The sequence below is a fragment of the Aquarana catesbeiana genome, linkage group LG10 (assembly GCF_042186555.1).
Source record: "Aquarana catesbeiana isolate 2022-GZ linkage group LG10, ASM4218655v1, whole genome shotgun sequence".
NCBI lineage: Eukaryota > Metazoa > Chordata > Amphibia > Anura > Ranidae > Aquarana > Aquarana catesbeiana.
This window is the reverse complement of record NC_133333.1, coordinates 142760439-142787654: the sequence shown is the minus strand read 5'-3', so window position 1 is coordinate 142787654 and position 27216 is coordinate 142760439. Positions and strand designations below refer to the sequence as shown.

At 45.5% G+C, this 27216-nt stretch overlaps 1 protein-coding gene across 3 annotated transcripts in view; it reads left to right on the top strand.

The window, feature by feature from the left end:
- The window catches only part of CACNG7 (calcium voltage-gated channel auxiliary subunit gamma 7), a 276026-nt gene that overhangs the window by 155539 nt on the left and 93271 nt on the right, over positions 1-27216 (top strand). For all 3 annotated transcript variants that reach the window (XM_073602738.1, XM_073602739.1, XM_073602740.1), the window contains one exon: positions 3192-3430. In XM_073602738.1, coding sequence (XP_073458839.1) covers positions 3235-3430 — 196 coding nt within the window. In that variant the 5' untranslated portion in view covers positions 3192-3234. The remainder of the gene's footprint in view (positions 1-3191; positions 3431-27216) is intronic.

Below are 27216 nucleotides of genomic sequence, written 5' to 3'. Positions count from 1 at the left end.
TTGATCCACGTTACAAGGGTAAGGTTGCGGACCTTATCTTGCCATCGCAGAGGGAGCAGAGGATGAAACATCTTCGGGAGGCCTTGCAGAAAGGTCTGTGCAACGCGTTCCCAGAGACTGGGAGTTTACAAACTCCTGTTTCTGGACAACGTGTTGCTGAGGCTTCGGTCAGTCAAAGAAGGAGCGGTGGAGAAGGTGGCCGTCTGACCGATGCGTTCAGACAATTTTTTGGTCCGCAGCCCCAAGGTATGATCGGTTCCAGCAACCATCGCCAGCGTCTGTTTTACATGGTGCAGGAATACCTAGGGGCAAGATCAGACTTGGACACCTTTCCCACCAAAAATCCTCTGGGTTACTGGGTCTTGAGGATGGATCACTGGCCAGAGCTTGCACAGTATGCAATTGAGCTACTGGCCTGTCCTGCATCCAGCGTTCTTTCGGAACGCACATTCAGTGCTGCTGGAGGCGTGGTAACCGATCACAGGGTGCGTCTGTCCACCGACTCGGTCGATCGGCTGACCTTCATAAAAATGAATGAGTCTTGGATCACCACCAGCTACCAAGCACCTGATGCTGATGTAACCGAATAATTTTTTTTGAAATCTCAGATCCCTTCAAAGACTGCCTATGCTGATGCTGAGTGACTATCCCTGAGTAATTATCCTCTTCCTCCTCAATCATCACGCTGATAGCTTGTTGCAGTGTTGTGGCACCAGCACCAGTGCCTAAGGCCCAATTTTTCTGCCCCTGTCTAACAGGGGCGTGTAATTACAATTTTTGATGCAATACTTTGCAGCAGGGCTCGTTCCTGCGTTCCAACTAGAGTGTCTGTGAGGGGTTGCAGTGTTGTGGCACCAGCACCAGTGCCTAAGGCCCAATTTTTCTGCCCCTGTCTAACAGGGGCGTGTAATTACAATTTTTGAAGCAATAATTTGCAGCAGGGCTCGTTCCTGCGTTCCAACTAGAGTGTCTGTGAGGGGTTGCAGTGTTGTGGCACCAGCACCAGTGCCTAAGGCCTAATTTTTCAGCTCCTGTTCAACAGGGGCATGTAATTACAATTCTTGATCTAATATTTCACAGCAGGGCCCTGTGAGGGCTTACAGTGTTGTGGCCACAGCAACACCTAAGGCCCAAATTTCTGCTGAGTATATAGGGCAGGACCCTACTTTCAAACATCTAACTTACAAACGACTCCTACTTGCAAACGGAAGGAGACAACAGGAAGTGAGATGAAATCTACCCCTAGGAAGGGAAATTCTCTCCTGTAAGAGTTAATATGGGAAAACAAGTTCTCCTTTCCACTGATGCTTTCCAATCCTTGTTCCACAAAAAAACCCAAATTTTCAAAAAACATTTTTCATTGGGACAAAAAAGTGAGGTGAAATCTTCTGAAGAGGAGGAAAGACAGCAAAACAAATGTCACAGGGGTGATAACCCTTCCCTATGTTTTCCAAAAAGCTTAGAAAAGATTTTTTGGCTGGAGCTAAACACGTTAAAAATGTTCAAAATTACAAAGAGATTCTACTTAACAACAAACCTACAGTCCCTGTCTTGTTTGCACCGCCTGTATACTGCTGTTCAGAGTATATAGGGCCTGGTGGCCCCACACCTTTCCTTATTTTAATTTGGGTGCGGGGTTCCCCTTAATATCCATACAAGACCCAAAGGGACTGGTAATGGACTGGGGGGTACCCATGCCGTTTGTCTCACTGATTTTCATCCATATTGCCATGACCCGACATGACATTAAACCCGCAAGCAGTTTTAAATGAGATTTTTTCCTTTAAAAATGACATTTGGTGCAGGGACTGTTCTAAACATGGGAAACACGCGTCACTTTACAGGCATACTATAGACACCCCCCAGGTACGATATTTAAAGGAATATTTCACTTTTTTTTTTTTACTTTAAGCATCATTAAAATCACTGCTCCCGAAAAAACGGCCGTTTTTAAAAGTTTTTTTTGCATTGATACATGTCCCCTGGGGTAGGACCCGGGTCCCCAAACCCTTTTTAGGACAATACCATGCAAATTAGTCTTTAAAATGAGCACTTTTGATTTCGAACGTTCGAGTCCCATAGACGTCAATGGGGTTCTAACGTTCGTGCGAACTTTCGGTCCGTTCGCGGGTTCTGGTGCGAACCGAACCGGGGGGTGTTCGGCTCATCCCTACTTGTCAGGATAGAAGGAAACTAGAGGAAAATCTGCTGCCCTCCGCCAGAAAGTTGTCAATGGGAAGAAGGTTTACCTTCCAGTTCCAACATGACAATAACCCAAAGCACACAGCAAAAATGACCACACAATGGTTGAAGGAGAAAAGGATGAATGTCCTTGCATGGCCTAGTCAGAGCCCATACTTAAACTACTGTACATTGAAAAATGTGGAATGACTTGAAGACTGCAGTCCACAAACGGTCACCATCAAATGTAACTGAACTTGAGCAGTTCTGCAAAGAAGAGTGGGTAAATATTGTATATATTATATATTATTATCTAAGTCTAGATGTGCAAAGTTACTAGAGACATATCCCAACAGACCAAAGGCTGAAATTAAAGCAAGAGGTGGTTCAACAAAATACTGACACAAGGGCGTAATCCTTTTTCCAACTCAGTTATTCTGTTTTTGAATTTGTTTATTTTTTTCTGACATGTTGGTGTTATATCTTTCACTTGGATGTTATAAGTTGCACTAGCAAATACAGATGGATAAAACAAAACCTGTGTATTTTTTCATTTCCGGCTGCAAAGCAACAAAATATAATTATTTTAAAGGGGTATGATTCTTTTCTATACCCACTGTATAAAGAACCGTCAATTTATGCTGCTCTTTACATAAATATTGTACATTCATATCAGTACCTGCCCCTCAAGGAGCTTACAATCTAAGGTAACATACAGGTAGGAAAAAAAAAACAAGAAAAAAAATTACCTATGCACTATAATGGCTTTTTTTATAACATTTTCACACGTAATAACAGCTACTGTCTAGTGTTACCATGCAGTATGGTGTGAACTAGCGCTTACCAAACTTTCAAGCCTTTCGTTTGGTGTGGTTTTTATAGCTGATCACATGTGTTCTAAGTTTTGGTGAAGTTTCCTTTGTTTAAATATGTTGCAATTAATAGATAAGTATTTACACCCTAATTCCCTATGTACATCTTTCACTATTGTGATCTTTATTACTCTGCAGGTACAGCACAGCACCATTGACTGTCTTCTCCCTGCCTCCTAGAATGAGTAATTGCAGCAGTCGTGCACTGACCCTACTCAGTAGCGTCTTTGGAGCGTGTGGTCTCCTTCTCGTCGGCATAGCCGTTAGCACTGATTACTGGCTGTACGTGGAAGAGGGAATCGTTCTACCTCAGAATCAAACTACTGAAGTCAAGATGGCATTACATGCAGGCCTCTGGAGGGTGTGCTTTGTAGCTGGTAAGTCCATCAATACTATAGGGATCCACAATAAAATGCTGCATACATCTGTATTTTTGAAAGTTTTTGTTGATGGAGTGTTTGTGCAGGTAAGAATCTATGTGGAGATGAGCAGCAATTAGTATCATGCAAAATCTTGTAAGAAGATGCAAAAATTTGTTCTTCAGTGCTAGGGATCCTCCTGGGGGGAGCGGTGGTTGGGAACATAGGCTACAGGGCCGGGTGTTGGTAGTCTTGTTTTGTTTTCCACCCATTTGTGTTCAGTTATTCTTTCTACAGGTAAAGTGAACCTCTTGTTCACTTTACAAGTCTGCACACATACATTTCTGACATTGCACAATATACAACAACAATATATTTAAAAAATTGATGCAGCCTTTAATAAAAAGCAATACTTGATCACCAGGCAAGTGACTTTGCTGTAGGCAAGAGGAAGCATTTATTCAGCCTCCAATCCCCAGTGATCAAAATGCAGCTCAGCAACCAGGATATCTATGTTTGTGTCATCTCCTCGCTAACAGCTCAATCAAGGAATTAGATGCTGACCTGAATTATGTCTAAACAAAGATGTCTTTGTCCTTCTATAGAGCAAGGACAGATGAAGACATTGTCAAAAGGAATACAGTGATCTCTATGAGAGAAAATACATATCTGTAGGTCTTACACATTGCTTAGCATGCATTCACTTGAAGAAAAATTCCAGGTTTTTTCCCCTCCCATGCAGTGGAGCTATGTTTGCATGGAATGGGTTAACTGCTCATTTTTGTCTAGGGGTGAGGAGAGCGGAGATGTACTTACCTAATCCGCCAATCCTCCGAGCACAAGACTAGTCCCTGTCGCTCTTGCTCACATTAGCAGTCTTGTGCAGTGGACTGTTCCTGACGTCATCACGCCGACCGGCTGTGGACATGAGGAAGGCAGGAACAGTCCACCACTGGACTTGCGGGAGCTCTGTTTTCCAGAGGACTGAAGGATTTGGTGAATATATTCTTTCTTTGCTGGACAAAACCACCAGATAGCCCATACAGTGCGGGCACAACCCCACTGCATGGGGAAAAAAGAGTTGTGCTTTAACATGAAAAAAATGTCTGATGTTAGCTTCACGAGGGAATCGGGGGGCTTCAGTAACCAAAACTTCAGTGTTTATCCTCATGACACATCACAGAAAACACCTCCATGGTTAACAGAGGACTGAATTAAAATTAGACTTGGGAAACTTAACATTAATAAATCACCGGGACCGGATGGCTTGCACCCGAGAGTACTTAGGGAACTCAGTCAAGTAATTTCCAGACCATCCATTGTTCCTAATTTTTACAGTCTACTGACTGGAATGGTACCAGCTGATTGGAGAAAAGCCAATGTAGCACCAATATTTAAAAAGGGCCCAAAATGCATCCCTTGGAAGTACAGACCAGTTAGCCTAACATCAATAGTATGTAAACTCTTGGAGGGAATATACAAGATATACAAGATTTCTTTATCGTACATCACAGGACACAGAGCCACAGTAATTACTGCGTGGGTTATATAGGCACCTTTAGGTGACGAACACTGGCACACTCTAGACAGGAAGTTTAGCTCCCTATATAACCCCTCCCCTTACTGGGAGTACCTCAGTTTTTTCAACAGTGTCTTAGGTGTTGTTCACAAGTAAACATGTGCTGTGCTGAGCTCTACTGGAATATTCCTTTGCTGGGGCAAGCGATGCAACTGGATCGATTCAAAGTATCTGTTTAAGGCCGAATTGAATGGTACCCGGGCCTCATGTCGGAAGAAATGAGCTTTTGCCTGTAACGCTTCTCTTTTTAGAGAGCTAGACCCCAGGATCCAGTGCTTGGTTTTTTCAGACATATTTTCTGGCAGGGTACTTTACGCATCCAGGGGTGTGGATCCCCCGATAAAAAGGAGCCCTGAAGGTTTTTTAAATGGAGCCCACCGTGGGTGGTGAAGATTGGGTCTGTCTGGTTTACCACAGAACCCTGCAGCTGGATAAGGTAAGTGGAGGTTCCTAAAGAATTTTCTAATTCCATTGGGTTTTCCCCTTTAAGTAAAATGTTGTCATGCCTAAAGTCCCCACCGGGGGCTGTCAAGAGCACATACCTGATTCCATGCTTGTCAGTCTCGCTCTGTGTCTTTACAAGCTGCACGCTTCCTCCAGCCCAAGCCCCAGGTAAGATGTTGGAAGGGGGGCTTTTCTTTTAGAATCCCCCACCTGGACTGGTTTTTCTTCTCTCAAGGGGGCCGAGGGAGCATGGGTTAGTCAGCGGTATGCCGCGCCACTCCCACCACCAAAGCCATGGTATGGCGGTTTTCTACAGTAGCTCTCCTCCTCTCCTCTACTCCAGCCCCCCTTGCATGCCGATCCAGTCGGATCGGAGCCCCACTCGCGCGGGAAAGCAGTCGCAGGGGCTGTGTAGGCTATAAGTACATCTTTTGCAGGTGCATTCAGCTGATGGAGGGACACAGAGCAGACAGGGCATGTGAGTGTTGGTGACACAGGCATTCCCAGGACACGTTTACTTAAGTATTAGCCTGAGCCTTGATAGCAACGGCAGTTGCTGGACTATTTGCTCATCAGTGGGTGCATTTTCTGGTAGTACCTCTGCATTTGTGCATTGCACTATGGGCAGAAGGGGAGGTACAAATACCCCAAAAAACAGGGGCTCAAAGGGATCTCCTTCAGGCTCTGAGGACCCTCCCTCTGCAATGTCATCCCCCCCGAAAGGCCTAGGGAAGCTAGTTGTCATCGGGGTTGTCAGGGGTTGCAACTGCATTTCAGCCCGTGTATATATTACTGAGGAGGTTTTCTCCTCAGCCATGATTGGATTGGAGGAAAGATTAGCGGCTTTAATTGCATCTTCACAGAGTGGAAGAAAATGCATTAGGTCCCCTTCTGCCTCCCAGGACCCTCAAACAGAGGAAGAGTGGGGGAGGGAAGATGATTCTCCCTCAGGGGACCGTTAAGAGACTGATGACTCCTCTTCTGAGGGATCAAGTGGGGAAGGACCTTCTTCAGCTTCACAGGCTGAGAAATTGCTGGTGCAATCTCTTACTGAAATGGTCCACTCAACATTTAAGCTACCCTTAACTGAGTCGGTTGAAAAACCCACTTCTCATTTGGGTTCACTAAAGCCTCCTCAAGCTTTGCGTGCCTTTCCTGTCCATTTATTGCTGGAAAGGCTTATGTATTCTGAGTGGGATCACCCAGATAAGCACTTTTTCCCTCCTAAAAAGTTTTCAACACTTTATTCTATGGAGGAAAATTTTATAAAGATGTGGGGTATACCAGCAATTGACGCTGCTATATCCTCTGTAAATAAAAGTTTGACTTGTCCTGTCGACAATGCTCAAATGCTTAGGGATCCAACCAAAAACAAGTTGGAATTCCTGTTAAAAAAACATTTTTTCTTTGGCAGGCTCAGTAGCTCAACCTGCAGTGGTGGCAATTGGGGTGTGTTAATCCTTGAGAGACCAAATGAAACAGGTGCTCAAGGTTTTCCCGGAACAGCAGGCCCAGGATTTAGCCGAGCTGCCAGCGGCTTTGTGTTTTGCAATTGATGCAGTCAGAGATTCTAATCTTCAGACCTCTCGCCTTACGCTTGGGTTGGTGCATATGCGTAGAATCCTATGGTTGAAAAATTGGTCAGCCGAAGCGCCATGCAAAAAGCTCCTGGCTGGGTTTCCTTTCCGCGGTGAAAGGCTGTTTGGGGATGATTTGGACAAATATATCCAAAAGATATCAAGTGGGAAAAGTACCCTTTTGCCAGTTAAGAAAAGAAGTAAATGTCCCTCATGTAAACGGGCTGTTTCTCCAGTGCCGGGGGCATCAGCCTCCAGACAGTCTCGACGGCCTCCACCGTCAGGTTTAAGAGGTAAACCTCAGAGTCAACCCCAGGGACAAAAGAAGTCCTGGGGGAGGAAACCTATAAGACAGAACGCTTAAGCCTCTTTAAGAAGGGGCGCCCCTGATTGCTTGAGTGGGGGGAAGACTGCTACAGTTCTCAAGGGTCTGGCAGGAGGATGTTCAAGACAGATGGGTTGTCTCCACAATAGCTCTAGGTTACAAACTAGAGTTCAAAGAATTCCCGTCTCCTCGTTTCCTCGGGTCAAATGTTCCCAAAGATCCAGAGAAAAAGAAGTCTCCTTTAAGCATCGCAAAAAGTGATCATGGTGGTCCCCATGGAAGAGCAGGGGTTGGGGTTTTATTCAAACCTTTTCACGGTTCCAAAACCAAATGGAGATGTCAGACTCATTCTAGATCTCAAAGATCTAAATTGGTTCCTGAAAATTTGCTCTTTTCGTATGGAATCAATTCGATCAGTAGTCTCCATCCTACAAGGAGGAGAACTTCTGACATCAATCGACATCAAGGATGCATACCTGCATGTACCTATCTTCCCCGCTCAGAAATATCTGCGTTTTGAAGTGGAAAACCTTCATTTTCAGTTTGTAGCTCTGCCTTTTGGTCTAGTTACTGCACCTCAGGTGTTTACAAAGGTCCTGGCCCCTCCTCTGGCCAGATTAAGGGCCCAAGGTATAACGATTATAACTTACCTAGATGGCCTGCTCTTGATAGATAAACCTAGAGAAATCTTCTTTAAAGCCAGTAAGAAGACTAGGGTACTTGGGTCTGGCTATAGATACAACCCAGAAGAGGGTGTTTTTACCCCAGGCAAAGATCAGCACCATAAAGGAGCTGGTTCAGATGGTCAGGGCGAAGAAGGATCCTTCTATTCGGCTTTGCATGAGATTGTTGGGAAAGATGGTGGCTTCATTCAAAGCGGTTCCCTATGCTCGGTTTCATTTGAGACTGCTGCAAAACAGTATCCTGTCTGCCTGGAACAAGAAGGTCCAGGCGCTAGATTTTCCGATGCGTTTGTCGCCAAAAGTGCACCAGAGCCTCAGTTGGTGGTTGATACCCGAGAATCTGCGGAAGGGGAAATCCTTTTTACCAGTTACCTGGAAGGTGGTAACAACAAATGCCAGCCTTTCAGGTTGGGGAGCAGTCCTGGAAGAGACAACTGTCCAAGGGAAATGGTCCAGAACTGAAAGGACCTTGCCCATCAACATTCTAGAGATTCGGGCAGCATACCTAGCCCTAAAGGCCTGGACATTCAGGTTGCGGAATTGTCCTGTCAGGATCCAATCCAACAATGTCACAGCAGTGGCTTATATCAATCACCAAGGGGGCACCAGAAGTCCTACAGCCCAGGGAGAGGTAAACCATATCCTAGCCTGGGTAGAAAAGCATGTGCCGTGCATATCGGCAATCTTCATTAGAGGGGTAGAGAATTGACAGGCGGACGTTCTAAGTCGCCAGCAGTTGTTTCCAGGGGAATGGTCTCTTCACCCTGACATCTTCTGGACTATATGCCAAAGATGGGGGATCCTGAACGTAGATCTGTTTGCGTCCAGGTTCAACAACTAAGTCGACAACTTTGTGTCAAGAACAAGGGATCCACTCGCATACGGAACAGTTGCATTGGTGACGTGGGATCAGTTCTCACTGATTTATGCATTCCCTATTCTGCTGCTACCCCGACTTCTTTGCAGGATCAAACAGGAAAGGAAGTCGGTAGTTCTTGTGACCCCAGCGTGGCCCAGAAGATCTTGGTATGCAGAGATCGTAAAAATGGCCATAGGGGCCCAATGGACCCTACCACCACGTTCAGACCTGCTATCACAAGGACCAGTATTCCACCGTACCTTACAAACGCTAAATTTAACGGTTTGGTTATTGAAACCCACATTCTTAGGAATTGTGGGCTTTCAGGCTCAGTGATATCTACCTTGATTAATGCAAGCTTCCAGAGTCATTTATTATAGAATCTGGAAGGCATATGTTTCCTGGTGTGAATCCAAGGGTTGGCATTCTAGAAAGTATGGCATAGGTAGAATCCTTGCCTTTCTGCAAATGGGGTTAGAGATGAAGCTGGCCTTGAGTATCATCAAAGGCCAGGTCCGGCCTTATTGATTTTGTTTCAATGACCACTTACATCACATTCTTTGGTCCAAAGCTTTATACAGGGGGTAACACGCCTTAATCCACTGGTTAGAGCACCCCTGAACCCTTGGGACTTGAATTTAGTTCTGTCGACATTACAGAAACAGCCTTTTGAGCCGATACAACATATTCCTTTGGTCCTGTTGACAAGGGAGCTAGTTTTTCTGGTAGCCATATCTTCTGCAAGAAGGGTATCAGAATTGGCTGCTCTTTCTTGGAAAGAGCCATATTTAATCATTCACAAGGATAGAGTAGTATTGCGTCCTCATCCTAGTTTTTTGCTGAAGGTGGTTTCAGGTTTTCATCTAAACCAGGATATTGTTCTACCTTCATTTTTTCCAGAACCCTGTTCTACAGAAGAAAAGTCACTACATTCTCTGGATGTAGTGAGAGCAGTCAAAATCAGTTTGAAGGCGACGGCTTAGATTCGGAAAACTGATGCTTTGTTTGTGCTGCCTGAAGGTCCTAGGAAAGGACAGGCAGTGTCGAAATCTACTATTGCTAAATGGATTTGGCAAGTAATTATTCAAGCTTATGGTTTGAAGAGGAAAGTTCCACCTTTCCAAGTCAAAGTGCACTCCACCAGGGCTGTTAGTACTTTGTGGGCAGTGCATCACCAAGCCTCCATGGCTCAAATCTGCAAGGCCACAACTTGGTCTTCAGTCCATACATTCACCAGATTCTATCAGGTGGATGTAAGAAAACATGAGGATATCTCCTTTGGGCACAGTGTGCTGCAGGCAGCAGTACAGGTCCTCAGGTCTGATTGCACCCTACTTTTGTTTGTGTCTCCCTCCCCTTAGATAGCATTGCTCTGGGACATCCCATACAGTAATTACTTTGGCTCTGTGTCCTGTGATGTACAATAAAGAAAATATGATTTTTAAAACAGCTTACCTGTAAAATCCTTTTCTTGGAGTACATCACGGGACACAGAGGTCCCTCCCCTCTTTCTGATTATAAGTGTGTTGCTTTGCTACAAGACTGAGGTACTCCCAGTAAGGGGAGGGGTTATATAGGGAGTTAAACTTCCTGTCTAGGGTGTGCCAGTGTCCATCACCTAAAGGTGCCTATATAACCCATACAGTAATTACTGTGGCTCTGTGTCCCGTGATGCACTCCAAGAAAAAGATTTTACAGGTAAGCTGTTATAAAAATCCTATTTTTAGTTATGAGAATGGTATCATTAGCAGTAATCAGCATGGATTCATGAAGAATTGTTCTTGCCAAACCAATCTATTAACCTTCTATGAGGAGGTGAGTTTCCATCTAGAGAAAGGAAGGCATTTGACACAGTTCCCAATAAACGTTTACTGTACAAAATAAGGTCCGTTGGCATGGACCATAGGGTGAGTACATGGATTGAAAACTGGCTACAAGGGTGAGTTCGGAGGGCGGTGATAAATGGGGAGTACTCGAATGGTCAGGGGTGGGTAGTGGGGTCCCCCAGGGTTCTGTGCTGGGACCAATCCTATTTAATTTGTTCATAAACGACCTGGAGGATGGGTTAAACAGTTCAATCTCTGTATTTGCAGACGATACTAAGCTAAGCAGGGCAATAACTTCTCCGCAGGATGTGGAAACCTTGCACAAATATCTGAACAAATGAATGGGGTGGGCAACTACATGGCAAATGAGGTTCAATGTAGAAAAATGTAAAATAATGCATTTGGGCGGCAAAAATATGAATGCGATCTATACACTGGCGGGAGAAGCTCTGGGGAATCTAGGATGGAAAATTACATGGGGGTCCTAGTAGATGATAGGCTCAGCAATGGCATGCAATGCCAAGCTGCTGCTAACAAAGCAAACAGAATGTTGGCATGTATTAAAAAGAGGATTAATTCCAGAGATAAAACAATAATTCTCCCACTCTACAAGACTCTGGTCCGGCCGCACCTAGAGTATGCTGTCCAGTTCTGGGGACCAGTCCTCAGGAAGGATGTACTGGAAATGGAGCGAGTACAAAGAAGGGCAACAAAGTGAATAAAGGGTCTGGAGGATATTAGTTATGAGCACTGAACTTATTCTCTCTGGAGAAGAAATGCTTGAGAGGGGATATGATTTCAATTTACAAATACCGTACTGGTGACCCCCACAATAGGGATACAACTTTTTTGCGGAAGGGAGTTTAACAAGACTCGTGGCCAATCATTAAAATTAGAAGAAAAGAGGTTTAACCTTAAACGGCGTAGAGGGTTCTTTACTGTAAGAGCGGCCAGTATGTGGAATTCCCTTCCACAGGCGGTGGTCTCAGAGGGGAGCATCGATAGTTTCAAGAAACTATTAGATAAGCACCTGAACGACCACAACATACAGGGATATACAAGGTAATACTGACATATAATCACACACATAGGTTGGACTTGATGGACTTGTCTTTTTTCGACCTCACCTACTATGTAACTATGTAACTTATAGCTCCCCAACACATCTTTGCGATTAAACAAGCACATAAACGCATGCACACTCCTTTGCTATTGTTTTTATTGGTGCTAGTTCACATGTGAGTGTGGATTGTCATGCATGTGCCACAAAAGTGCAAGTCATTTTTTTTGTGTATTAACACACATTTTAGGCACTGTTGATGGCAATGTCAGTGCATGAAAATGCATATAATTTGCATTGTATTGTGTTTTCAGGTCAAAGTAACTAACTTTCTATTGCAACCTCGTCTTTACAAATAAACAAGGTAGCAAAGAATGCATAAAACTGCACCTAAACACACATGAAAACGTGTGATGGAAATGCACATAAGATGCATAACAATCCATACAGAGAGGTGGAAAACCGCTTATCTGTATGCTGTTCCGATAGACCAAAAATGATGCATGCTCTGAAACAAGTACGAGATGGCAACTATTGGCTACTCGCTATTGAACTTCCTTTTTCTAGTCCCGTTGTACGTGTTGTACGTCACCACGTTCTAGACAGTCGGACTTTGGTGTGATCATGTGTAGGCAAGACAGTTTCAGCGGAACTCCGTCGGAACTCCATCGGAAAGTTCTTCAGAGTTTATTCTGACGGAAAGACCTGTCATGTGTAAGCGGCATCAGAGAGAGAATTAGCTTTCTGCTGGATTCTGTGTCATTGAACACCAGTGTTCTTATTCTGCCCCTTCCCTTGACTTTGGCTATTCAATCACTGGATCATAATCCTACACTCTTCATTCATCCCTAGCTAAAACATTCAAATTCTGCCTGCCTATCCCAGGTATATCAAGACTATAACATATTACAAACCATATACTATTCAGTATACTTTATAAAAAGATTTGATTGTGGCAACTAAAACTGTGATGGTAATCTTTTGGCTGTTAACTATTGTAGTAATCCAAAAATCTAAACTGTATAGTCCTTATTTGAAATGACCCAGTTGGTATAGCATAGTTTTGGGGGTTACAAAAGTCCCCTTTTACTAGGATTTTGAAAGCTGCACAGCACTAGGAGATAGTACGCTTGGAGAAAGGTTTTGGAAAAGTATTGTCATTTGTGCTAAAGCTGTTGTTGGGGTTCTGCTTTAATTTTTAGCTAAGTCCATCTAATGCCGTGTGGAATGTCTGACAGAAAAAGTCAGACGGGAGCTTTTCATCGTATATTCCGATGGTGTGTATGCCCCATCAGACTTCTTACGTCGAAAATTCTGACGGAACTAGAAAAAGAACATGTTCTAAATTTTTCAGACGGAACCAATTCCTATCGGGAAAACCGCTCGTCTGTAGGCTGTTCCGATGTACCAAAAACGACGCAAGCTCTGAAGCAAGTACGAGACAAAAGCTATTGCCTACTGGCTATTGAACTTCCGTTTTCTAGTCCCGTCGTACGTGTTGTTCGTCACCCCGTTCTGGACGGTCGGAATTTGGTGTGACCGTGTGCATGCAAGACAGCTTGAGTGGAATTCCGTTGGAACTCCTTCGGAAAAACCTTCAGAGTTTATTTGGGAAAACCGGTCATGTGTACAGGGCATTAATGTTTTAGTACATGTTACACTACCTTCCCGCAGGTTGTCCAAGGGTGGTACTATTGCTCCTTCAAGTAGAGCCACCCCAAGACAGTAAATGTGTTACTGGCCAGATCACCAGGTAAAAGTAAAGGGAAAAAAGCCTAAGTGAGCCAAACTCATGCAGTCACCAACTTTAAAGTGGTTGCAAACTCTTACACAGATATTAAACAAATCTTCCTACATAAGCTGTACCTGTTTATCAGTAGCCTTCTCTTCTCTATAGCTTTCCAAAACACACATTTTACACATTTTCGCACAGGAACATGCACAGCTGTGGCTGTCAATCACAGGCTGTGTTCTGGAGATCTCGTTTCTGTGCCTTTTTTTATCTCTTGGAGTCAGGAAAAACTGTCATTAGTGAATTAATGAAGAAAGAAATCACACTCAGTGCTTTGGATAGAGACAAGTACACAGTATAGAAAGATGTGATTTGTTCATATTTCATGTTTCAAGTATACAACCACTTTAAAGATGGGTAAGCTGAAGTATATTAAATTGTTGTTTTTGTGTTTCGACGTGCTTTAAAGAGCCAAGGTTTAGTACATGCCTCCTACAGTATTGTGCAGGCTAACTGTAGTGCAATAACTCACAGCTGTTATCAGAGCCACATATTGTGACTTATGAAGTGTGCACTTGTTCATAAATTGTGATACAATTTGGCAAAAGGTGAGGCAACAGTCGCACAAACAACAAACACTGCAGTTAGCACTTTTTAACTAAACAATGGCAGCGTTGGGGAGGAGAATACACAATAATTCAGGGGTAGGCAGTCTTTTGCAAGGCAGAAGGTTTTGTGCCATCCACTCATTAAACTTCATCTCCAAATATGGAAGGGCTTCTTCACAGTAAGAGCTGTGAAAATGTGGAATAGACTACCTCAAGAGGTGGTGCATGCACATAATGCACACCTCGTAGCGCAGGAAACTTCTCTGGTTGCCATCACAATGGGTGGTGTCGTAGGAAGTGCCCGCCCCATTGTTATGGCAACCAAGATAAGCAGTATGTTTGGGGATCTCGCGATGATGAGAGGCCGCGATGCCCATTGACTCCTGGGAATTATGAAACACATGGGAGAGACAGGAAGTGCTAAAGAATGCCTTATAAACAAGATAAGCACTGGGGGAAAAAAGAAGTAAATTGTCCATTGCAGTTAGTATGGTCTGGTCTGAAGCGGATGGTGGGGAGATAGAAAAGTGGGTGGAACTCCGCTTTAAGAAAGACCTGGATTCTTTCCTAGTTACACATAATATAACTGGATACTAATATTTCTAGGTAAAGTTGATTCAGGAAACATCTGATTGCCTCTTGGGGAATCAGGAAGGATTTTTTTCTCCTGCTGGGGCAAATTGGATCATGCTTTATTGTTTTTTGGGTTTTTTTTTGCCTTTCTCTGGATCAACTGTGGGTATAGGATTATATATATAGGATTGTATAATTTTTTTCCCTTTTATTGGTTGAACTGGATGGATGTGTCTTTTTTAACCAGACTAACTATGTAACTACAGGTATATGTAACTATGTAACTGTAACTTTGGCAAAGCTGGCAATGGCTGCAGGCCAAGACCACAGGAGCAGACCTTAGTACTGCCTAGGCCTAAGCCAAGATGGGCAGAATAGTCAATGGCCACACTATCCTTTCCTTCATTCAATTTCACTGCAGTCAAATACAACTGTAGAAGCAGTACCGACAATGACACAATCTGACATAGACCCTTTATAACTTTTCTTTACAGCAGCATGCAGTACTTGGTTAGAATGATTTATAACTGTAGCAATAGCTTCAAGCACCTTTCTGTACTGGCCAGCCCTAGCTGCGCTTAAATGAAAGTATAATATATTTCCCTCAAAGGTAATCGAAGATAGATAAAGAATGCATTCCATATTTGCAAGTGATAAGTATGAAAAGTTACTGCTCTCATATTCCCATAATGATGTCTCTGACATGAATCTGAATAATACATGATTTGCATGAATTTACTTATTTTGTGGAAAAACTGAGTGCAACACCCAATTTGCTCACTAGCATGTCAAAGACGAAAGGCTTAACTTTTGGCTTTGCTCTAATTGGCCATGCTCTAATTGTTACACATCCGTTTTATTGCAGTTAGCTTTGTATCCTGTCTTTTGAAGGCTTGATTCTTTGAAGCTTGCTGCTTAATTATACATTACTTTTCTTTTTGTATAAGCAAATCTCAGTAATCATCTTGGATTTATACACTGTGCTTATAAATATTAGTCTTAGTGATAGGGTTTTATTTAGGATAAAAGTGTAAGCTACATTATTTAAAAGCAACGTTATATAAAATATCTTTCAGCTGCTGAAACTTTTATGCATTAGCTATGCATGTCATTTTCTTCATTCTGATCTTCAGGTGCCTCAACATATTCTCCTTTATTTTCTAGAGCAGTGGTTCTCAACCTTACTAGTGCCGTGACCCCTTGATAAAATTTCTCAAGTTGGGGGGACCCCTAACAGTAAAATTATTTTCGTAGTGTGGGTTCTCAGCACCCAAGGCAAGACAAGTAATTTGTGCCCCTAACCCACGGATATTTAGCGCTCCCTGAGTCCCTTCCACTTAGGATGTACCACTCTTTCTTTTTGTTCTCCTTTCTTTCCCTTTTCTCTCTCTCTATCCCAATTTCTTGTTTTTTCCCCCATCCCTCTCTCGCCGTCTTTTTTGTTCTTTCTCTTATTCTTTCTCTCTCTCTCTCTTTGTTCCTCCCCCTCTTTTCCTCTCCCTTCCATGTATTCTCTATTTTTATTTCCTTCTCTTACTCCTTGGTGGGGGGGTGGGGGGTATGGGATAAGTGGCAGTGCTGGTGGGGAGTTGGGATGTGTGGCAGTGCTGGTGGGGGGTGGGATCAGTGGCAGTGCTGGGGGGGAGTTCTGATCAGCCAACTTAGGTGCTCTTGATCAAAGTCATCTGCAGATCTGAGAATTGTATTAGGGACTTTTAATGGAAACTATAATCACAGGTAGTGTTATTCCCTGTGTCTTCGACTTTGTGGTGTCTTACAGCAGTGACACCTATGCCGAAATCAGGAGATAGGGTCTCCTTCAGCCCCTCCCACTTCACATTCCTCACCAGTCAGCTGACCTCTAGTCTCTGCCCCCCAGCCTGTTGGTGCTGTGAATTGAATGGACGGCTGTGAAGAGGCTGAGTGGGTGGCCACGGGCTCCAGGAACAGCCCAGCTGGGCAGCCACAGGCTCCAGGGACAGCCCTTCTGGGTGACTGCTAAAAGCTGGGAGAGCAGTGCAGGCTTCAGGAACAGCCCAGGATTCGGTGACTCCTGGAAAATGGTCATTCAACCGCCAGGTTGAGAACCACTGTTCTAGAGCCATCTGGTAGCCCTAAAACATAATGTGTCCTATTATACAAACATTCGTAAGAATCTGCCTACACAGTTATGGGTTCTTGCATATGTAGCACCCTCCTATTTTGCTAGTTGTTGGGTAAATTTACAAAGCTCCTGTGTAGGCAGAGAAGCAGGGGTTAATTGGTTAGGAAACTGTGCAGTGCGGCACAGGATGTTGCTTTTTTACCTTCCCCTGCATTCTGGAACTCATTGGAGGTTTCCAGAACATATTTGATGGGGGAGACATGGGCCACAGCCTGAATCTTCAGGGGACTTCCATCAGTCGCTGGGGAGGTGGGCCCAGAAGGCGGGGAAGCATCCCATAAATATTCTAAACCTGGCAGTTTAGGAGCAGGGTCCAGCTATTGGGAGTGAAACCTGTGCTGGGGGCTCTGCCCCGGGGGAAGAGAGAGAGACAGAGGAGAAGTCAGGGGAGCCTTTTTGGAGATATCTGAGTCCCAGTTGGGCTCAGACGAGAGCTACTGAAGAGAGGAAGCCTGAGTCGGAGTCTGAGTGGAGGCAAGATATCTGGAGTCGGGGGGCGTGGCCAAGATGGTGCTGTGAGCGGTTGGACCGGAGGCCTCTGCCGTGATCGGACCCACTCCCGAGCTTCATCGGATGCCGCAGACTCTGGATGGAGGAGGGTGAGCTGCTTCTCAATGGTAGAAACCCTGTGATCTGGCCCTGCTGCCTCTCCCCTCCCCATGTTTTACTAGGCCGTGGCCGCTGCCTCTCCTGGAGCTCCAGCCTGTCAGTGTGACTGGAGGATCGCCGGATCCTCCTATTCTGGTAGAGGAGACCCTGGGACAGCTGAGGAGGACTGCCTGATAGCAGGAGCAGATCCTAGAGCGCCCACATCCCTCCCACCCAGGCTGTGCAGAGAGGTGGATGGGATGAAAATCCTTGTGGCTCAGTGTAGGCCTGAACTAGTCTGCTTCTGCATCATACATTTGCAGGTGAGGGGGAGAACTATTAAAGGGGACATTCACTTTGCCCTATTTACTGCCTGAATACCCTTCACTTTGCGAACAGGTTCCCACACCCAGCTGTTGATAATCGCCCAGATCTGGGCCACTGTTACCTGAATGAGGCGCAGGAACTCCAGCGCAAAATATAACAAAGGGGGGTAAAAAGTTAACCTTCCCACCACAATCAGACTCCCCTCTGACGCTCAGCTGCCCCCCCCTGGAGGCCCTCCATACACGCAGCACCCAAAGGGCTCCGCAGACAATTACTATGGAGTCGGATGACTCTCGGCCAACCTGGCTGACGGATGTTATGGCGGCCATTGCTACTTGCCAATCCACGCTAACAACAAAGATTGAAGCAGTCCAGCTGCATATGGGTCTAATTCGCCAAGATATTGATAAAATCCGATCGCGAGTCACTGAGACGGAGCAGAGACTGAGTACCACTGAAGATACCATTGCGGAACATGGAGCATCACTCTGTACGCTTCAAACCAAAGTGAAGGCCTTTGAATACAGAGGCGAGGATGCGGAGAACAGAAACCGGCGTAATAATCTTTGCATTGTCGGATTACCGGAGGGGGCGGAGGGAAGCGACCCTACCTCCTTTATAGAGGGTCTGCTTCATGATCTCTTACCCGAGGCCCGCTGGTCACCTTACTTCACGGTGGAGAGGGCACACCGCATCCCGCCTAAGGCGGGGCCTCCTGGATCCCCCCCTCGCACCTTCATCATCCGTATCCTAAATTTCAGAGATAGAGACAAAGTCCTCCGTGCCTCTAGAAACGTAGGGGAACTCAGATTCCAGAACACGAAGTTGATGATCTTCCCCGACTATTCTGTAGAGACCCAGAAGCTCAGGAAATCTTTTGACCAAGTCAAAGCGGCACTACGATCATGCAGCATTTGCTACAGTGTGCTCTTCCCTGCCCGTCTGAGAGTCCAGGACGGCGAGACAACCCGCTTCTTTACCACCCCGAGAGAGGCTTCTGCCTGGCTTGACTCGCTACCACAGATTCGCTGATTATCTACCTGGTATATGCTGTGTGACCCCCTTTTGTTGTTTACTCACCATAACCTGGGCTCAGGTCTCCGTTATCACACGAACTTCCACATGGATGACTTATTATGTTGCACAAGTTATGCCCAGTTCAATCCATGGTGTGTGCGGACTGGTGGGGGGATGATCCCTACCAGGGAAATTCTAAGATAGTGCCCCTGCCAAAGAACTTGGTCAGGAGATCGTTGAAGTATAAACCTTCTTCTACATATGCTTGTTTCCTTGAGGAATGCTGGACTTCCGGTTCGGTATCTCCACCCAAAAGATGGATCGAATTTACTGTGGGGTCGCATTATGGCTACTTCACTTCGTTTGACTTTTTAAGCCCCCACAGCCTGCTGTATCACAAGCGGAGATCTCACGTACATAAGACGCTTGAACTACTACTTCCCCCGTGTGAAGTCTCGGGGGGGTGAGTTTGCCTCTTCCACGGACCCCCTGTTGCAGCCGGCGAGCTGTATAAGTTAGGGATTGAAACCCGCCTCAGTTCTGGGGGGTTGGGTGGGGTGGGGGGTGGGGAAAGTTCCCCTAATGGGGCTAGTTTCATCTCCTTTAGATTTTGGTATCCGTTATCTGTTGTTAATTTGGTTTTGTTTTTGTTTGATATTTGTACAAAAAAAATTGACTCATCAGCATTGCACTGTTTACAGATGTGTCCACTTCGGGGGGCGGGGTCCAGTCCGGGAGCCGTGAATTCTATTGATCCTAACACTCTCCTTATTCCTAGTGGTCATGTCCTCCCTTAACATCATCTCCTGGAACACCAGGGGACTGAACTCCCCGGTCAAGCGTCCCTGGTGTTCCAATTTATTAAAACCTATAACCCACATATATGTGTACTCCAGGAGACACACCTAACAGGACGCAGGGTTCTGGCCCTTAAAAAAACATGGGTGGGACACCACTACCACTCCACGCACTCCTCATTTTCTAGAGGTGTTACTGTACTGGTATTGAAGTCACTTCCATTTCGGCTCTTGGATTTGGCCCTGGACCCTGATAGTCGGTATGTAATTATTCACGCTAAAATATACACTCTAACGTGGACTATTGTGGGCTTATATCTGCCCCCTCCGGCCTCCTTGCTGGTGCTCAATCAGATCACTAGCAAGATAGCTGACTTTGCATCGGACAATAATGTTATATTGGGTGATTTTAATCTGGTCCCTAACCCGGACTTTGATAGACTAACTCCTGCGGGACATCACTGCCCTGGGTTTGCCTCTTCCACGGACCCCCTGTTGCAGCCGGCGAGCTGTATAAGTTAGGGATTGAAACCCGCCTCAGTTCTGGGGGGTTGGGTGGGGTGGGGGGTGGGACAAAGTTCCTCTAATGGGGCTAATTTCATCTACTTTAGATTTTGGTATCCGTTATCTGTCGTTAATTTGGTTTTGTTTTTGTTTGATATTTGTACAAAAAAAATTGACTCATCAGCATTGCACTGTTTACAAATGTGTCCACTTCGGGGGACGAGGTTCAGTCCGGGAGCCGTGAATTCTATTGATCCTAACACTCTCCTTATTCCTAGTGGTCATGTCCTCCCTTAACATCATCTCCTGGAACACCAGGGGACTGAACTCCCCGGTCAAGCGTTCCCTGGTGTTCCAATTCATTAAAACCTATAACCCACATATATGTGTACTCCAGGAGACACACCTAACAGGACGCAGGGTTCTGGCCCTTAAAAAAACATGGGTGGGACACCACTACCACTCCACGCACTCCTCATTTTCTAGAGGTGTTACTATACTGGTATTGAAGTCACTTCCATTTTGGCTCTTGGATTTGGCCCTGGACCCTGATGGTCGGTATGTAATTATTCACGCTAAAATATACACTCTAACGTGGACCATTGTGGGCTTATATCTGCCTCCTCCGGCCTCCTTGATGGTGCTCAATCAGATCACTAGCAAGATAGCTGACTTTGCATCGGACAATAATGTTATATTGGGTGATTTTAATCTGGTCCCTAACCCGGACTTTGATAGACTAACTCCTGCGGGACATCACTGCCCTGGGTTGGCTGAGTGGACGGATACCTTTGGTCTGACTGATGTCTGGAGGTGGCGACACCCCCAGACCAGGGCATACACATGCCACTCAGCCTCTCATAGAACGTTCTCCCGCATAGACTTGGTCTTCGCAGGGGCTCAAGTCCTCCCACGGGTCACAGACATACAAATACTGCCTAGGGGAATTTCCGACCACGCACCCTTGTTGTTGTCATTGGACCTTTCCCTTGGCTCAGTAGAAAGAATATGGAGGCTCTCCAGATTTTGGATTTCAGACACTGCAGTAGACTAAATTTAGAATGGAAATGCTTGATTTTTGGGCTGTAAACGAGGGCTCGGCTGACCCCGTAGTTGTGTGGGATGCCTTTAAAGCCACGACGAGGGGACATTACCAGACCATCATTGCCAGAGTCCGACGGAAGCGCAGGGCAGACTTGATTAAGGCTGAAAGGGAGGCGAGTAGTGCGGAGGCTCTTTTTGTTTGTACCCGAGACCCTGCGCACTATTCGCATCTACAACTTATGACGAAAGAGGTGGTTCGTCTCCGTACCTCTCTTACCTAGAAGAAAATGCCAGCTCAATCCCAACGGATTTTTGAGTCGGGAGAGCGGTCGGGTCGCCTGTTAGCCTGGCTATCCAGGGAACAGGCAAGCGGAATGAGCATCTCACATATTAGGGACTCCTCGGGACAGTTGATTCATACCCTGGAAGGAATCAACCGCTGTTTTGCGGAGTACTACAAATCCCTCTATGGGTCCAGGGTGGACTATAGAGGGGAGGATCTGGTAGTATACCTAGATGACATTGATATCCCAACCCTCACTGTAACATATCGTGACAAGCTTGATGCCCCAATCACGTCCTTAGAGATATTACAGGCTCTTAAATCAATGCAGACAGGGAAAACTCCGGGACCCGATGGTGTCCCTGTGGAGTTTTATAAACAATATGCTGCGGAACTAGTCGATAAACTTCAGGGCCTCTTCTCTGCATCGACGCACCTCGGAAAACTCCCGGACACTATGAGCAAAGCGATCATAGTGGTGATCCCCAAGCCAGGGAAAGACCCCACGTTGTGCTCCTCATATCGCCCTATATCCCTTCTGAATGTGGATGCAAAAGTACTGGCAAAAGTACTGCCCAACAGGCTTAACCTGGTAATTACTGTTACCATCCACAGGGATCAAACAGGCTTCATGCCCGGGAGAGGACCTAACATTAATATCAGACGTCTTCATATCCACATAGACAGGGCAGACGAGGCGAACAATGGAACGGTGGCCTCACTCGACGCGGAGAAGGCTTTCGACTCCGTCGAGTGGGGCTACTTATGGGAAGTGCTCTCGCGATTCGGGTTTGGCCCAGGTTTCACGAAATGGCTCCGCATGTTATATCATTGCCCCTCAGCAAGAATACGTACTAACGGAAGCCTCTCGGGAAAGTTCCAATTGTTTCGAGGTATGCGACAGGGGTGTCCCCTCTCCCCGGGTCTATTTGCTCTGGCGATGGAGCCCCTGGCTATATTGTTGAGGGCCGACCCTGGGGTAAGGGGACTCCAGGTGGGTCCCATTGAGGAGAAGTTGTCACTATACGCGGACGACGCTCTACTTTATTTAGCGCATGCGTCGTCCTCTTTGCAGACTGCACTCAAACTGATTAACCGATTTGGTGGGTACTCGGGGATTCGTATTAATTGGGATAAGTCGGTTCTTTTCCCACTCCATCCCTCGACCCCTAGAATACCTCACCCACAGCTTAAATGGGTAGATGACTTCAAATACCTGGGGATAAAAATTAGCGGTAAAGTCCAAGACTACATAGATAACAATTTGCGTCCACTCATGGCACAACTTACGGCTAGGTGTACTGCATGGCGTTCCCTTCCACTGACCCCGGTAGGCAGAGTAAATTTATTAAAAATGACTTACCTCCCGAAATATCTATATTTTTTCCGCCAAACACCCATACCCATCCCGAAGATTTTCTTTCATAGACTGGAGAGTCTGCTGATACACTTTGTTTGGGCTGGGAGGCCACCCAGGGTGGCCAGGCAGATCTTATACCTCCCGCTTTCGGGGGGGGGGGGGGTCTGGCGCTACTGAATTTTCAAATCTACTACTGGGCAGCTGTTTTGGTCACGATTCGGTGGTGGTTCTCCCAGCTCACGTAGAATCCGGCGGTCACTCTGGAGGCAGCCATCCTGGGTTCCTTTGCTGCCCTTAGCAATCTCCTGTTTCGCGGTCTTAGGGCCAGTTTGTCCATGACAACTTCGATGCGGACCACTGTGAGGGTATGGCAGGAGGCTAGGAAAATCTATAGGAAACCCAACCACATTTCACCCCACATGCCCCTATGGGGTAACCCTCTACTCTCCCACTTTTACACTATACCGGACCCCTCTCTCTGGGCAAAAAAGGGAATCCTCACATTAAAACGTATAGTTAAGGATGGCAGGCTTATGACTTTCCAAGCCTTGAGGCAATCCTTTGCTATCCCATCCTCCTTCCAATTTAGATATTGGCAGCTGAAGCACGCCTTTGAGGCTCAGTTCCCTGCCCCCCTCACTCTGAAACCAGATTCCATTGAAAGGCTCCTGACCTCCAGCGTGATGGGAAAGCCTCTCTCAACAATATATTTATACCTTACGGTGGAGTATGATGCGAAACTAACTAAAATCTGGGAAAAGTGGAAGATTGATATTCCCTCTTTGGACTAAGAGGAGTGGAAGGAGTGTTTAATCTCCTACATTCCTTCCATGATCGCTGCAATTTAAGTTCCTACACAGAGAGTATTTCACCCCACAGAGACTGGCACGCATATACCACCAAAGAGATCCCAACTGTCAGAGATGCAGACAAGAAGTGGGTACTTTCTGGCATATAGTCTGGTCTTGCTCCAAACTAAGACCCTTTTGGTCAGCAGTGGCCTCCACACTGGGCAATGTCATAGGTTCAGACTTGCCGGTTGACCCCCAAATACTACTTCTCAGTCATCTGGAGGATGTTGAGGGTGATAGGTATTAAAAACTGTGTCTAACCTTCACATTGTACTACGCTAGGCGGGAAATTCTACTGCGATGGAAACTGGAGGAGCCTCCTACTCTGGCCTCGTGGATAAGGTCGGTGAACAAGGTACTTCCCCTCTATAGACTGACGTACGAAAGTAGGCAATGTCCAGGGAAGTTTGGCAAAATTTGGTCGTCCTGGATGGACGCTTCTGGGGACCCCGAACCCCCTACCCCATAAGTAAGACATGAAACATAGGAGAGGACATCCTGCATCTCAAGTCTGCTCTTCTTATACCCGTTTCTCTTCACCCCCTTCCTTTTCTTCCCTTTCCCTCTCCCCCCCCTGCCTTCCTTCCTCTTCCCTCCCCTTCCCCCCCCCACCTTCTTCTCCCCCCCCCCCCCCCGTCGCCCCTACTAGGCTTGATTGAATACTGGGTTATTTACTTCATATTATCCAAGAATTTTAAGATGACACGAGCCATGAGAACTATGGTTAGGTGAAAATTCTGTTGAGTGCACATCTGGAACAACTGATAAACAGTAGTTATTGTTTTAGGGTAAATCCCACTGTAATTATTCTCACCGTAATGACTGTACTAAGTTCTTGTACTGTAATGCTGATTTGTTTAATAAAATTTTTCTGTGAAAAAAAAAGATATCTGGAGTCAGGAAGCTTCTCATATGGTACTGAGTGAGTACTAAATCCAGCCAAACTCTCAAGAGAGATAAGTATAAGTGCAATACCTTCGACTTAGTATTCCTCAGATTTTGTGTACATAGTTCTACAGTGTTTCTGCAGTTCTGGGTATCCCATGCTCCTATCCTCATCCAAGTTAAAGTGATATTAAGGTCTTGTATTTTGCCTAAAAATAACAAACATGTTATACTTACCTGCTCTGTGCATTGGTTTTGCACAGAGCAGCCACAATCCTCCTCTTCTTGGGTCCCTCAACGGCGCTCCTGACCCCTCCCTCCTGCCCCCAAAGCAAGAAGCTTGCTATGGAAGCACTCAAGCTGAGCTGCTGCTCTGTGTGTCCATTTGGACATGGAGACGTGGCTCATCCCCACCCCCTCCCACCCCCTCTCTCTCCTTATTGGCTCACTGACTTGTATGACAACAGCAGGAGCCAATAAATCCCACAGCTGTGTCTTAGCCAAAAAGGGAAGAGACAGCCCAGGATCTCTTGCAACATGGATCAAGATGGGCTCATTTAAGTATTAGGGGGGCTAAGGGGGGCTGTTGCACACAGAAGGTTGGAAGCATGTGAAAATGCCATTTGCCTGGTTGTGGATACTGTGAGGGGGAATTAGTCCCAAAATCCAGCAGCTCCTTTAGGGGTAGCACTATACATACTTTCCTGCTGTTTTTGTTTTTAACTTTTACCCATGATTTCTGTCTCCATGACATATATGTTAAATGTCCATTATACAGTGGCCTTTCACAAGTGTTAATTTTGAATTGGAGAAGGGCAAGGCTGCAGCTTTTTCCATTGAAAATAAACAGCCAATATACATTTTCTGTCCCAGTCACAAGTATACAGTCAGCACCTAAACAAAATTCATAAAAACTTGAATGCTTGTCCTCGCTGTGAATGCTGGACTTGTAATCAACAAACCCAACAACCACTTATGAGGATAAACCATGAACAACCATCTGACCACTGGCAAGGTACCAGCCGTCAATAAATATGTGACAATCAAGCAGAAATCAGGGTGGGTGTGTTTTGAAGATCACCTCCACACAACTTAATTCAATAGGACCAGTATATAAATTTAAATATCTTTAATGTGCTGAATCTGCAGATCCACTTAAGGTGCCAGGCTCCCAACAGGCAGGACTTAATTTGCAAGTACTTAAGATTTTGCCACTTCCACCTGTTGGTGTTGGCATCTCCTGTTTTTTTTGGTGTGTGTCCCTCAGCCAGCAAGGGAGCGACTGTGACTGGGTCTCTAACTTGGTGGGGGACCACTTACAGAGAGGATGTGTCTTTAATGAAAAATCCTTGACCTGTCCATTACCATACCCTTGGAGGTCCCTGTGGTTGGCATAAGTGGTTGCCAGATTATTTGAGGATTACCTAGTCACACTGTGGGACATGATGATTTGTCTGGATGGATGTTTTGCATATATTTGGCTGTCTATTGTTTTGGAGTAATTGGAACCAAATGACTGACTATATGGGCTACGCCCTTATGCATGCCTAGACCAATACCATGCTCATGTGACGATTGACATCTTATGGACAGATTTCTTTTTTTTTGGTTTATTTAATTTGCATGGCATGCTACCCTTGGGATGTCTCCAACTGAATGTAGCAATTCTATACTAGCATCCCTTTCTCCTGAAGAAGCAAAATACGCAAAACATGTTAAGCCGATTGTGAAGGGGTGGTGAAGCTCTCTATCAGCTTGGACTTTCAGTCTTATAGTAAATTATACACTTTTACTACACCTTGTTTACCACCCTCAGCAACACTTGGTGCAGAATGCTACTTTGTTTTTTTTTTTAAATCTTTATTTAAATTTTTCACAAACCATACAAAACCTGAGAGAGTCGCCGAGGCTACAACATATACAGTAATAAAATTAACAAAAACATTCCATGGTCTCAACATCCTCTCTCAGTAACCCCTCCCAACCCACCCCCCCTAACCCCAAACCCCTCTACCCTTCCCCCCCAGGCAGACCTCTATTTCCTTTTCCCTTTCTCCGATGTAGTTACTGGATACCCCCTTGGGACAGTTCACTTCGAGACTAATTCGGCATATGAAGGGGAATTCCTAAAGGTCAACCACATTGCCCATCTACCTCTCCTCGATGCATCATCTCTAAGAAGCCCCTCTATATCCCCTTTCTCTAAAATATACAGTCCCTGTATTTTAAGCAGCCAGTCCCTGATATTAGGACCTTCTGTGTTTTGCCAATTCTTGGGGATTTCACTTTTTGCGGTGTTTAATAGTACTGGAATTAAAGACATATTGTACTCCCTCTTACCTCCTTCCGCACTGTGAAACAAACAAATCCATGGGTCACATGGTACTGATCTGCCCGTGATCGTTTTAATTATTTGGATTACTTTTACCCAGAATTTTTTGACCACTGGGCAGCTCCACCAAATATGAGCCATGGATCCCGGCATCCCACATCCCCTCCAGCAATTAGGGGACCTATCTGGTTGATATTTATTAATCTGTACGGGCGTGGCATACCATCTGGATAGGCATTTATAATTTGACTCTATTGTTTTTATGTCAGAAGCCGTACTGTGTGTGGCTTTTAGTATGTTGCCCTTTGCGTTTTCATCTAATGATACCCCAAGGTCTATCTCCCATTTCTTAACAAATGGTGGCATTTCCAACTCCTCCGCACTCA